The sequence below is a fragment of the Etheostoma spectabile genome, chromosome 5 (assembly GCF_008692095.1).
Source record: "Etheostoma spectabile isolate EspeVRDwgs_2016 chromosome 5, UIUC_Espe_1.0, whole genome shotgun sequence".
NCBI classification, from domain to species: domain Eukaryota; kingdom Metazoa; phylum Chordata; class Actinopteri; order Perciformes; family Percidae; genus Etheostoma; species Etheostoma spectabile.
Genome location: NC_045737.1, coordinates 21,103,410 through 21,118,142, shown reverse-complemented (window position 1 = coordinate 21,118,142; position 14,733 = coordinate 21,103,410). Strand labels below are relative to the sequence as shown.

Here is a 14,733-nt window from a genome sequence, read left to right as displayed (position 1 = left end):
GTGAGCAACCTGTCTGAAAGTTGTAAGTCTTCTGGCAGCTGTTCCAAGAGAAATCTCAATCATCTTGCAGAGACGGAGAGCGTAGGTATATGTTAGGAGATGACATAGGAACAGGCTAATTATTGCTAACTAAAATGTTAGTTAACGATTAATTAAGTTAATGAATTAATGAAACCTAAACAGCTAATGTGAGTTGAAACTGCCTGCAAGCGTACCCGGTACTGTTCAGGAATTCCTCTACTACGGGACAGTAAGTGGCATGGTTATGACACAATCGTTAGCCTGTTTTTACAAAATTGTCTGCTAGTGCCTTAAAGTGAGATAAAAGGTAATGGACCTTTTTATAAATTGTCATGTTTCTTTAGAAATAAACAATGGACAAATAGAGTCTTTAAACGCTTCAGCTGTAAAGTCATTCTTACCCCCTTGCTCCCTCATGCCCTGCAACTGAGACGCCTCACTTAGTAGCTAAAACAGAGAGCTCAACACATAGGGTGAAAGGAGGAGCTGCAGCAATGTGCAGTACAACCAAAATATGGTGTATTCTGAAAATTAAACCACATAAACCTATTTTGGTACAACCTCGAAATACAATTATGAACCTGAAAATGAGCATAATATGAGCATTTTAAATAAAAAGAGATTTGGCACTGCTTGAATTGAGGTTTGTTCAGGTTTGTCACAGTTGAGGGAATCATTAGTGTCTTGGTTGAAAGAAAACAACAATGACTATTGGTAGAAAATGATATGAGAGAAACAAGCGGTATCCTGTGAACAAGTCTCACAATTTTAACCATTTAAACCAGCTTTCCCACCTAGGAAGTTATGTGGCTCTAAACAACATTACACTACGTCAGCAGCCTTCATTCCAGACAGGCGCGAGTCATTATTATTATATAACCAATACAATACTGTTCCCTGACCTTAAGTAGGTGCTGCGAGAGGTCGAACATAACAATAAAAACATTAATTATGTTGTAGCTGCTACAAGTGGATGTTAGTCTAGTGTCTGCATAAAAATGCCTTTACCATTGTTATTTTATAAGTTTCCTCCATATACTGTAAGTTTCCTCTTAGGGAAACGCTAAGTTGAATTTTAGTTAGGCTTTTATTACGAAGGGTAGAAACGGAAGAAGTGAAGCTGGTATAATGTGCTACTGTTGTCACTATGGAAGGTACAAAAAGTGAGTGTGCCATCTTGGCTTATGCTGTTTGAGATTACATTTTTTTGTGGAATTACCCTCAGTTACAGTAGTTTGCACGCATTAGCTCAGATGTCTAAGTTGGATTGTTAACTTTCAGAATGAATTCTTATAGATAGATAGATAGATCTGTTTACATCCCTACAACAGCGGGCTTCGTGTGATAATCGATAAACTTTAAAGGGCCAGACGGAGTTACTCACTTACTCACTTTATTAGTGAGATAAAAACAGCATTATTTCTTTCAATTCACATCTGATAGTTGCAAATTAATGTTACATAAAATAAACTTGCAACACGGTGGCTAAGTGGTTACCACTTCTGCCTCACAGCAAGAAGGTTCTTCATTTGAATCCAGGTTGTTCTGGGCCTTTCTGTGTGGAGTTTGATTGTTCTCCCCGTGTTTGTGTGGATTTTGAATGGGTGCTCTGGTTTCTTCCCACCATAAAACACACGATTGATTGATCAATTTTACCACCATAAAGACATGCATGCTAGGTAGGACTGCATTTGAAAAATAGCCAATTGGCTAACGCTCGCGCATTTACAAAAATGTTGATTAATGTGCATGGTCCTTATCAAATAAATAAATAAATAATCTAACTTCTAGGACTCACAAGACAGAAAAAAGAGAAACTAACAGAATTGAAGCTGCAGAGGCAGATAAATCCTAATTTAAGATCCAAAACGTTTCCCATAGTACAATTACCATTTTAATGTTAGTCCTTCGGTGCCTGGTAAATACACTTTTTTGTGCTATCTATCATTTCATAGCTCACACTATCACTTTATTCCAATTTACTTTGGAACAAATCTCCATGTTAAATGTCAACACACAATGCCAACAAAATTAGCTAACTCTCAGTGAATGTGTGTGCTGCATCGAAATTTGAGACGATCTAGCTCTGGACTCTTTTGCAGGAAATCCCGGGTGGTGGGATTTATGTGCAAGGGTAAGGTTTTTTTTATAAAGTATTTACTGTATCTCCCTTTGTGCTGTCAGTCCTTGTCACCACGCTCCTCCTCAGGCTTGCTCGTCTTATTTCTCTACGCAGCCCGCATACACACAAAAACACACTCTTTCGCACGCTGAGTCTACCTCCCTTTTTGAAATTTCCCAGTTGATATTCCTGCTTCACTTTGAGAGTAGCCTTGTGACAGGTGAGATTATGGAGAGAGAGAGGAGGGTGACTAAATCGGAAGCAATGAGGAGGTGAGGAGATGGAAGGATGGAGGACAGATTTGTGCTGACATCCACTGTGAAGAGAAACAATAATTGTTAACATAATAACGGCTGATAAAATGTTATTTTCCATTGCGTGTGTGTGTGCTCACGTGTGTTGTATGTGCATGTGTCATTGTAAATTGTAATTCCACGGCCTACCTGGAACACCATAACCAAGTGGCTGGCAAAGTGTACAGGAACATCTGTGTCAAGCTGGAAGCAAGGGGGTAAACGAGCATCAGGAAAGCGTACCTCCTATGGTGAAATTCTAAGGTTAAAAAGCCATCACCTTCTGCTAGCATTCCATTGACTGCCATTCATTTTGGCGTCACTTTGACAGCAAATAACTTTAAGTCTGAAGCGCTTAAAGACTCTATTTGTCTGTTGTTTATTTCTAAGAAATTCACAACAATTTATAAAAGGCTCCGTTACCTTGTATTTCTCGTTATGGCCCCATAGCAGCTGTTTTTGTAAAAATAGGCTAATGATTGTGTCATAACCATGTGACTTTCTGTCGCACAGTAGAAAAATTACTGTATAGTCAGGAGAAGCTCACAGGCAATCAGGGGGACATGGAAGCAGGGAGAAGCCCATAGAGAGTCCATAAAAGCATGGGAACCAAATATTTCAGTAACTTTGGTATGTGGCAAGTGAATTCATATGAAGTAACATTTATCCACAAACAGATTTCTTTTGCTACCAGAAGACTTACAACTTTCTGGCAGGTTGCTCACGTCACATCTACGTAGTCAAGCTCACCGGAAAAGTGCTTCTTATTCACTTCCACTCTTCTTCGTTAAAGTATATGGTGTTGCTGTGTCCATTTCTTTTACTGTCTATGGCGTGAATACCCAAGGTCAAAGTGGGAGGCACCTTCAAAGGTGGCAGGAAATGACAGAGCTGAGATCCTGTGGGACTTCCAGATCCAGACTGATAAAATGGAGATGGCTAACCAACATGACGTTGTGGTGGTCGAAAAACAGCAGATGGTAGTTTGTGTCTGTCTGCTCTGAATTCTGATCTGTAGACGTGTTGTGTTTGATGTGTCTGTAGTCTCACAAGTTCACGTTGTAGTTCAGTTTGGTATTTTTGCACTTACAAGGATAGAATATAAATCTCCTAGGCAATAGCTCATTAGGATAAAACAAATGAAAGAGTGTGATATTCCCTTCTCTGAATTCATAGGCTGGACAGTACAACCAATTCTCTTGGCAAAGCTTTGCTGCGGTTGTGTCTAAATTAGCTAGTCTAATATTAGTAATGCTTGGTTTCAATATATAACTCCATTATGGATCCGGTTCCAAGAAATTCCCTGATCCACTAAGCTACCATTTTAACAAATCTGTTATCTCCTTTCTCTTTAAGTATGCACAGAGAACAATGTACAAATAATTCAGGGCTTTTAATTAAAAAGCAAAAATGTAATATCTGGCAAAAGTTAATAGTTTTAGTCTAAGTTAAATTCATTTTCTTAAAACTGTTTTTAATATAACACTGAAAGTATTAAACAAAGGGATTGAGATTTTGATATTCAGATGAAATATTTGATTGAGATTCCATAAAAATGCTAAAAACCCTCAACAATAAACATAAATTTGCATAAGCCCATTTTTTTTATACCAGTGCAAATACAATACTTGAGTTTAAGTACCAATACTAAAACCTTCACTAATATATTTCTTTGTTAAATATATTTATGTTAACAACATGTTGTCCAATCACAAGCAGCCATACAAGTAAATATGGTCTAAAATGGGCAAAATGTTAATTTAATAAATTCTGAACTATCTGATCAAGGACTAAAGTCATTTTTGGTTGCAAACCCTAATCAGAAGACTTGTTGTAAAAATCCATGGTTGTGTTTAATAGGTCCTGTACCTAGAGCCCTTTTAACCACACACAAGAAACCAATGTAGTCAGTTTGATTTGTTCTGGACCAGGGCCTGAAGTTAACTTTTTTGACCACCTGCCACAGTCACTTTTTACCTGCCACTTTTTTTGCCTCATAAAGGAGTAAAACAGGTATTGCTGTGTCATCACGAGCTGTAGTAGAGGGTTAGTACTTATTGGACTGTAACTTATCATTGTACCTACAATAATGTAGCTGTCCTCAATTTAGGTCATTCTGTACATCTCATCTACGTTTTTTCCTGCATCCACGTGTGTGATTGTGTGTGTTTATGTGTGTGCGTGCGTCAGTTGCCAGGGGAACTGAGCAGCAGCCCCGCTCACTGCAGCAAGCCGACAGGATTGAAACAGCAACAGCTTTCATCGAGTTTATAGTGAGAAATTGTTACAGCGTACATTGATGTTAAAATGTGTACATGTTGGCAGGAAGTCTTTCGCTGTACACTGTGTTGGTAAATGTGAGATGTTCGAGTCACACACGTCTCGTCTTCATATCAGAAACAAGGAAATGAATTTGAACAGTTCTCACTCCCGCTTGGTCAGTGGCTCCACGTGGGACTGCTGGAATTGTCGCGAGAAAAGAAAATGCGATAGGGAGCCCCGGCTGTCAATCAGTGTCTTCCAGTGATGCGGGACCCTGATTGGTCCGGTCCCGTACGCAACTATGTACCCTGCTTACCGATAGTTACGCGTCTGAATCGCTCAATTCTCATTGGCTACCTGCCAATTGCAAAATTCACCATTATTTTGGTAGGTGGTCAGGTGTTAATTTCAGGCCCTGTTCTGGACTGTCCAATGAGTCTCCAGGCTTTTCCCTGGAGGGGCATTTTTTAAAGTCCATTTGACCTTAAAGAAGACAAATGGCAGACAAGCTGGTAAACATTGTGGAACATTTAGCTCCTAAAGAGCCAATTATTTCCCTCAGAAGTTGGTGGAGACCACAAACAGAGCTAAAAGAGAGTTAACATTGAACTTACATCTGCCAGGTGGCTAGAAGCAAGCCTCCAAATTAATGATAATGTAAATCTGTGTTTCTTAGAAGTGTAAATTGTCAATTTTTTGCTAGCACAACAACTTTTCCATGGTGTAAGTGGTCAGCATTGTTTTTACAGCTTGTGCTGTTAAACACAAGTGGCTAAAATCAATTAATAGTGCTTTAAAAAAAGAGAAGAATGTGTATGATGACGTGTAAAATAGTTTAATAATAGAACGTAATGAGGCCAGATTTTACGCTTGATGTAACCAATATTCATTAAAGGAACAACACAGCAGCTGATATTTAATAACTTATGATGAAGCATAGCAATATGCACCGTGTGTGTGTGTGCATGCATGTGCACGTGTGTGTGTGCGTGTGTGCGTGCGTGTGTACGTGCGTGTGTATGTGTGTGTTGTCCAGATGTTAATAGAGGGTAGTGCTGCCCCAGGACAAAGCTAGCTGAAGCGTTAAGGGAAACATAAGATAAAAAATACTAGTAGAAACTATGTGTGTGCCTTGAGATTGTGAGTATGCCTTTGTGTCCAGCGGTCCATGAATAAACAACTAAAGTAGCGTTGAATTTTCTTCTGTTTCCCCTGCTTCTGTCTGCATCTGTTTGTCTCACAGCCTCCGCTTTCCAATTTGTGACTTACTAAAAAGCCACATTTGAAAACAATTCTTTCTTTCTAATTTTCTTCTCTGCATTCACTTCGAATCACAGCTGAGCCTTTTTTCATAATACTCTCCACTGTGCCGCCATTGATCTGTGAATAAATGGATGAATGGAAATGATTTCTGTCAACTTCTTTCCATTTCAGTTTGTTGTCATTAGGATATGAGCCAGTTTGACTCTATGCAGATGCTCATTCCTCGTAGTCTTCCTCCTTCTTCCCTGCCTTTTCCTCTCTCACCTTTAGCTCATTTAATCCATCTCTTCATGCAGAAGATGCACAGAAGTAGCCTTGTGAATGTATATCTCAGCAAAGTGTTTTCATATCATCTTCTCCTCCATCTTTCCTTTCTCCATCCCCCCGTCCTTTGCTCTTCTTCTCAGATAGGCCAGTATTCATTATGCTAATTTACTTTAGTTCTTCTAAGAAACCAAGCAGACCGTCTTTTTCTTTTACCCTTTGACTCTTTGTATTTTCTCTTCCTCATTCTCTCTCATTACCTTAAAGTAAGGCATTTGCATGGTCAGACTCTCATAGGATAAAATGTAATCCTCAGTGTGTGTGTGTGTGGTGGTGGTGGTGGTGGTGGTGGGGGGGGGGCGCTCCCTCCTCTCATCTCCTTCCCTTTCTCCTCCTCTTTTCCCGCTGTCATTCTTTCTTTCTGTCTCCCCCCAACAGAGTAAACACTGCCACTATTTGTTTTGTGTTTCATCTTCCTCCCAACACTTGCTCCAATGTACACATGTATGGCTGTGTGTGTTTTACAGGAGCAGCTTAATAAAGCCTAGGGAAAGACATTTAATCAGATCACAGCAGATCCAATCAGTGTTTGCTGTGGTAGTAACTGAAAGGATGCCAAGATATGAAGGAAAAGAAATTGAAAAATATATTAGAGCAAAAAATGTTGATTTCAAGTTTATCTTCACTGTTGAAAGATGCTACATTATGCATATGAATGAGCTTGAGGGGGATTGGTCCTGCATAGTAAGAATCACATTGATAAATTGGAGCTGAAAATGAAATTGAACAGAAACAGGCTTTTAGTTTATTTGAAATAAAACCTGAAGGAAAGATATTTCAAGATGTGTTAGTGCTTAAATTAGAAACATTAATGTTACCTCACCTCTTTAGGCTGTCCATAAAAACTATTTGCTGTCCATCACAGATTTGATTTTGATTTGATTAATCTCTTAAAAACTAAATGAAGATGGCTCAATCTCATTCCTTTACCTGTATCCGCTCAGTGTCAGTGAATTGTTGTGAGCTGCTGTATTTGCAGCCAAACAGTTAAGTCATCCTTATTAAAATATTTTCAAGACCATATGGTGAGTGACAATAATAATAATAATAATAATACATTTTATTTAACAGAGCCTTTCTAATCACTCAAGGTCGCTTTACAGACAATAAAAGACAGATACAGAAATGAGTCACAGCTGAGAGCAGGGAGGGCTAGCTGGAAACTGGATGACAGAGGAGGGAGGTCAGGCTGAGAAGTGTGGGGCAAGACTGAAAGAGAGCTTCCACTGTAGCTTTCAACAAACCCACAGATCATTTTCTCCCAACTCTGCAGTTGCCCTCACCTATCTTCAGCTACAGATGTTTGGAGTGTTTTAGAATCATTGTTCTGGGTTTCCAGCCCACAACTTTACTGTTTTGGTTTACTCTCACTGCTCTTATCAGCTGGCAACTTTTTCAGTGCAAAAATCTCTGATAAATGGTCTAATTAGAAAGTGAAGCTAGCAGACAGTAGACAGGATAAACCTCGTCCACTCTGTTGGCGATTTGATTTCGCCCTGCATCTCGGTCTGGAAACCTGCACGTTTAATTCTCCTGCTTCAGTTCACAGTTTTGCAGGAATCAATCACAAACTAGCTTATCTACGTGGCGTGCTATTGGTGGGTTTAACACGATGACGATAGAGAAGTGACTAAGCAGCTTCTTGTTTACAGTCAACATAGCGACAACCGAACGCCACCAAAGCGGAGCAATTCGTTGAAGCCACTGTTGCTTCTACTTCACCCGGATCGTTGGTCTGATTGGTTGAAAAACTATCCAATTGCATAAGGAGTCATTTAAACTATGCCTGTTGGTGCCTCTTGTGCAGAGAAAATACAGCAGACCCCCCAGACCAATGCTCAATCTCAAATCTATTGAGCTTGGCTTGATCTGGTGATAGCCAGACTAAGCAGGCAGTAGACATTAGACTCAAAGTGTCATAATATGTGCTGAACTGAACTCTTGTTGAACCTCTTTAAAGTGTTACTAAAACACCTCCCGATCAGAGGCTAATCATATTTTCCAGGCACTCGCATACTCATGTTTAAATCTCAGCCTGGTTTGTTTCATTTCCATATCAACCTGAACTCTCTTTCTCACTCCATCCTCCCCCATCCTTCCCCTCCCTACAGGCGGATGGCAAGGTGGTCGATGGCAGCCTGCTGGGAGATGCCAACGGCGTCGAACCTGCGCCAGGCAGAATGAAGGATTCTGGGAAGTGGCAGAAGCCGCGGTTCTCTCGGAAAGCTCTGATGAAGTGTTGCCTGGTTAAATGGATTATCGCCAGTACACAGCCACAGGACAAAGGTGAGAGAGAGGGGCAACATTGACATGTTGGTGAGATGGACAATGTGGTGAATGCACAACAAGTGTGGATACAGTGTCTGAATTGATTGCTGAATTGATTGGATAGACCTCTGCTGGCCTCCTGCGGTCCCTGTGGGCAAGACTTGTGACTCATTGTGCCTGGCAGGTGACCTCAGTGTCAAGTAGAGATCATTTAGTTGCACACGCTCATTTATCAAGTGTCTCTTCAGCCTCAGTTCCCCTTTAAAGATTTTGTGCGTAAGTCTTTTTATATAATGAATATCAGTTACATTCAAGCCATTGACAAATTAGTTAATACAAAGCTAATTAAGACCTTCAGCTCCGCAAAACTCTCTATGTATTTCTGTATGGCTATGTTTAGAAAAGGGTGTATTCTGGCGACTTTTGCGAACAGAAGCTTGTGTGAAGATAATTCTTCTGAAAGGAACTGTGTGGAGGAGAGGTGTTGGGTGGTGCGCGATCACGGAAGATTTGTGTCATGTGGGTGCGCTAACAGTGTTGTTGTTATTACTTAAAATACCTCTTGAGTGAGACAGAAACTAGGGTCTCTTTCAAACTACCTGATCATTTCTGCCTCTTAAAAGCACTAAAAGACTAATCAGGACTTCCTGTATGTTTTCCCTTATCTTCTTGGATCCAGTGTGTTGTTTGAATTGGGCTCCAGTCCTGGTTTGTTGATCTACTTAGTCTCAGTGCTCCACCCAGTGGTCCATTTGTATTTGTGCACATTCATTCTCTTGTGTGCAGGGAGATGTATGAAGTGATTTTTAATGAAATTGTACATACAGTATATCTTCAAAGCTCTCAGTGTTGTACCATGCTGATATAAAGTTATAGTTCAGTCCACAGAGGCTCCCTTCATTTTAAACTTTATTTCTGCCTCTTGTCATATTTTTGCTGACGAGTAATCACTCATGACACAGAACAGCTTTAATAGTTTTGATATAACACATCAGTAAATAGATTTCAAATGTACCTTACCTTTTTTACCTTTCCTACTTTTTCTTGTCCTTCCCTGCCCCCTCTTTTTCTTTACTAACTCCTTGATTCCCTCGCTAGTACTCCCTGTCCTTTCCGGCCTTTTACTTTCCTTTAGTGCTTCCTTGTCTCCTTCCTGACTTCTTTCTATCCATCTATGCCCCCTCTCCTCTCCTTTCTATCTACTATCTACTTGTTTCCTTCCTTGTCTCTTTCCTTTCCTCATTATCTACTTATCTCCACTTGCTCCTCTGCTTTTCCTTCCCTTACTCCTTGTTACCTTCCCTACTTCATCTTATCCTCTCTTGACACTGCTTTTTCCTCTCTACCAACTTTGTCTTCATTTACTCCTTTTCATTACCTACTAGTTGGTGTCCATTCTTGTTGTTCTCTACTTCTTGCTTTCATCCTTGCCTCATATTTTCCTGCTCTACCTTTTTCATATCTTTCTAACTTTCTTGAAGCTGATTTTGTTAAGAACAAAAAACAGACACATTATTTTTGATCTAAAAACAGCTTTGAATAAATGCCATATCATTAAAAAGCAAACAGGCTCCAGTGAGTTGTAATTAAACCAAATAAGGCGGATGTGTGTGATTGTGACCCATCTTCAAAGGCCTGCTCAGCCTCAATGTAACATGTAATGGTGCTCTAGCAGGTCACTGAAATGTGAGAGCTAGATCCAGTCGTATAAGACCTGCCCTTGTGGCTTATCAATCCTGTCATCATGTTTTTCCTCACAGCATCACAATGAAACTTTGCATTTTGGCATTCCCAAGTGGCAGCAAGAGACAACTGCTTAAGTTTTTGAAAGTTTAAAAGTTTTTTTACTCTCTGGAAACACTACTGTAAAACACCCAACAGACAGAGAAAGAAAATTAGGGTTATGATGGGATCTAGTCCATCTCAGTGGTGTCAAGGGAAGAGAGATTTAGGATTATCGGTGGGAAAACCCTCACCTCAGTAATGGCCAGCATCCAACCAAGTAAGGGTTTTTACAAGAGGATTTTACATTCCTTAACTATATAGAAATTACCCATCATGTTCTTTTTAAATATTATATTAAATAAATTTCCCTCAGTACAAAGTTTAATTTCCCACACCATAGATGAGATTCAGATAATGAGGCCATATGAGGGGAAATAGAGAGACGACGAGGAGCGATATGTAATACGAAGTATAATATGAGTTGGATTTGATATGGAGGAGAGACAAAGGAGTGAGCGAGGGAAGTAAGATTAGGTTTCTCCACTGAACTGTCAAATATTTCTTTGCAGCTTCTTCCTCTCTCTGTATGACTTCTGCCTGTCAGAGAAAGCAAGATTTGCTTGTCTCGGTGACCATGCAGCGCTAATGAAGGCTGAAACAAGAGGAGCGTTTACGGGTGTCAGTGTTGTGTGTTGTGGTTTGTCAAAGTGGGTCAAATGACACAACAGTGACCAGAGCTTCAGGGCAGGCCCAACATCATGCAATGCCGTTTACTTCCTCCTTCTGAGGCGACAAGGGTAGAGGAGAGAAACAAGTGAAAGAGAAAAGAAGAGGAGGAGAAGCAGGAGGAGGAGGAGGAGGGAATGACCATCACCTGTAAGTAAACTGGGACATCAAAAAAGAGCTTTCAAGTGGTATCTAAAAGGAAACAGGCAACATCAGACCAAGTAGACATCCTCTGGGAGAGTATTTAAGTTTTTTTGTGGGCACTTAAAAATGTGTCCAATTTAGTGAATGAACATAGAGGGTCTTTCTTCATTTGGGGTGTTTTGACAGGTTTTTATCTTGTGAGACATACAAATTTTTCCTGTTTATTTGCTTTTTACACCATTTGGTGGTGGTGGTCCAGGTGGTCAAAGGTTAGAGGATGAATGCATGCAAGGCAGAGTGTGAAAAGAAGATCACCAAGCTGCTGCGCTGTTTCTTTGGCTTCATCACTGGGACACTAGTTCAAGGTATTTTTGCTCTTCTATTCTGTTGCTGCTGGTCTCAAGAAAATCAGTTTGTTTCTGTGACAAAGTGTTCAGTCATTTAATGTTGAATCAGTGGTGGAAATACAAGTACATTTACTCAAGTACTGTAGTTAAGTCCAGTTTTGAGGTAATTAACTTTACTTGAGTGTTATGCTACTTTATACTTCTACTCCACTACATTTGAGAGGGACATGTTGTGTTTTTTACTCCATTACATTTATCTGACATTATTATCTGATATTTAAGTGGTCAAATAAAATCAATCAATCAATCAAACCAGCTACAACAGTAAAATGCTGCTCACATTGATGTGTTAATATAAACAATCTACTTACATGCTATATGATAACGTATCAGTAACAGGGGCAAAATAATTTTACTTTTGATACTTTGAAGGTTCTGCTCTTGACATTCAGAACATTAATCTATCAGCAAACAAATATTTGCTGCCGTATGTAAAGATATAGTGGAGTACTGCCATCCTAAACAGAGAATGAAGTCAGACTCTGTTTTTGTGTGTGTTGTAATCCGAGCTTCTCTGTTCTTTGTTTTGATAGCCGGTCCGGCTGCACGTGCATGTTGGGGCCACAATGCATTGGTATTTAATGAATTGGGGAACAGTCTGTAAGAGCCGTATGGATGCAATCCCAAACCACATATTCAGTATTTCCAGTATTCCACTTCCACCCACTGTGCAAAAGTGAAGCCAAAATATCCCTGATAATGATAAACTGATGACCAGTGAAGTCTATTAGAAGCACTTATCCAGTGATAAGATACTGCGCAGACTCAAACTGAGCCTGAAGATGTAGATGTGACGTGAGCAACCGGTCTGAAAGTTGTAAGTCTTCTGGTAGCTGTGCCAAGAGAAATCTGAATCCTTCCGAATCTTGCAGAGACGGAGAGCGTAGGTATTATGTAACATAGGCATGACATAGGCGCAGGCTAATTATTGCTAACTAAAATGATAGTTAACATTAGTAATTAAACCTAAACAGCCGAAACTGCCTAAGTTGTGTGGTTATGACACAATCGTTAGCCTATTTAGTTAGATGTCAAAATGAATGACAGTCAATGGATTGCTAACGGCAGGTGATGGCTTGTTAGCATCAAAATGGCGCCATAGGAGGTACGCATTTTAGAGAGAGGCATACCCCCTTGGCCATCCCCTTAAGAACATTAAAATTAAGGGGGTGGGATTTATATATACAGCAGCCAACCAGGGGTGATCAATATGTTTTGGCTTCACTTGTACATTCAACTGAGTCTTATGTACTTTTTACTTGAGTAGCCTACACTATTATGTGGGGTACTTTTACTCGTTTTACTTACTACCCATAAAGACTTTTTTATTATTGTATCTCAAGGAAACAATGTGCCTTGACTTTTTGGGATTCATATTCAGAGGTGCTTTCTCTTCTTTTTTTTCCAAATCAAATTTATTTTTTTCTTTCCATTTTAGTGTTTGACACATTTTCCAAAATAAGATTTGCATTTTTACTACTGTTCTGTTCTTTTTTTTCCCTAGTCTGTCCTTCTGAAGTTACTCTACATGTTCTTTTGTTCACAATCACCTCTCATCCCTTCTGTTTCCTATTCATCCACACTCATTCATCTCTTCACTTTCTTTTTTCCAATGGTCATCAGTCCCATTTTGTTTGTTATCCCCTGATGTTTCTTCTGTCCTGGTTTCTCCTTAAGTTTGTGCAGACAGGTGAGGACACCTTGGGCTGCAGTGTTACAAGGGTATCGGGTACAAGTCCTCTTAGGAGCCTTGATGATAAATGTTCTCTGCTGAGGAAAAACTCTCCGCTCCTCTCAATATTTGATGTAATCATGAAAATGTCTGTGGTGTTGTTAACTGAGTTTGGAAAGTGCAAAGAAAAGTTTTCATCTTCAGTCACTGGAGCAGGTTGTTAGAGAAGATTTGAGCATTAGCAAGTCATGGAGGGTATCATCAGCTAACTAGTGTAATAAGCCGGGCTCACTGTTTGATTGACTGGCTCTGTGGTTGAAATACATGCACTCACCATGCAAATATTCACTTGTGTGCATGGATACATGACATGGATTTACAGAGAATAACAGGCAAGATTATGCTGCAATATTTTCGTATTATATTTCTTTGTGGCTTCTTGTTACATCCATGTATTGGTTGTTCCTAATTAATAATTTCCCTTTGAAGCGCAGAAACTGATGATATGACAAACACACAGCTGAGTTAGCTTATATACAATCTTGGAATAGTCCAAATAATTTAATCCATTCTGTCATGTTTCATTTTCTTCTTTTTCATCTCTGATTGTGTTATTTGATGGATGTGAGCTACTGTTCTGCGTTGTTGTGTGTTGCATGGTGTCCAGTGTCCTCTAGTGGACAGAGGGGATATTACATAGCTATTGGGGAACAAGAGTATTGAGCACGGGAGGGCTGCAAACTAAAAAGTAAATTGTCTTGTAAATTTTTCTGTAAATTGTAAGTGCCGTATTCCTTGAGTCCAAAGTGGTCTCTTTTAAAGTCTTATTTTGCCCAACCATTATTCCAATACCCAAAGATATTCTGTTTTACTATCAAAGAATACATTTGACTATATATCTGTTGTTTCCTCTCAAACAACTAATCATAGTAGCTCTAGTGTACTTCATGCAGGGCTTCATCATGGATTTACATTTTTATCTCATCAGGAAAACATTAAAATTGTTGAGAAAGTTAAAACATCTAATATGTGTCTGGGTTGTTGAGACTATTGTTTATTGTGTATGAATTAAACATTTTTGTGTCGATATGATGGAAAAGTGACAATAAGTTTACGTCTGTACATGTCGGGTGTGGGAATCCATAAAAAATAACTGAACCTGACATGCCTTGAGTGACTCGTCAAAATACTTGTTCCGATGCTGTGAGAAATATCTTGACTCACTTCCAGATATGAATGAAGCAGATTGCCTAAAATAACCTAGCCAGTCTCCGGGTAATACAGATATAAATTGTAACTGCTGAAAGCATTCTTGCAGCAAACTAGATTTACAGTAAGTCTAGCTGTCAAATTAGTACATTGTCTCTCATACCAGGAAACAAAAAAGTGTCATCAGTGAAAGGTCAACATTAAGTGAATGCTTACTAGAAGAGTAATTTAGTATTTGATATCATGCAATAATGGAGGAAGTGTGCATTTAATTTCCATACTTATTGTGTTTCCACA

At 39.4% G+C, this 14,733-nt stretch overlaps 1 protein-coding gene across 3 annotated transcripts in view; it reads left to right on the top strand.

The window, feature by feature from the left end:
- kcnip3b (Kv channel interacting protein 3b, calsenilin) overlaps positions 1-14,733 on the top strand; it is a 42,504-nt gene that overhangs the window by 6,085 nt on the left and 21,686 nt on the right. For 2 of the 3 annotated variants that reach the window (XM_032515988.1, XM_032515986.1), the window contains exon 2: positions 8,397-8,571. In XM_032515988.1, coding sequence (XP_032371879.1) covers positions 8,397-8,571 — 175 coding nt within the window. Of the gene's footprint in view, positions 1-8,396; positions 8,579-14,733 lie in introns of all 3 variants that reach the window. The other variant, XM_032515987.1, reaches the window with a different exon arrangement.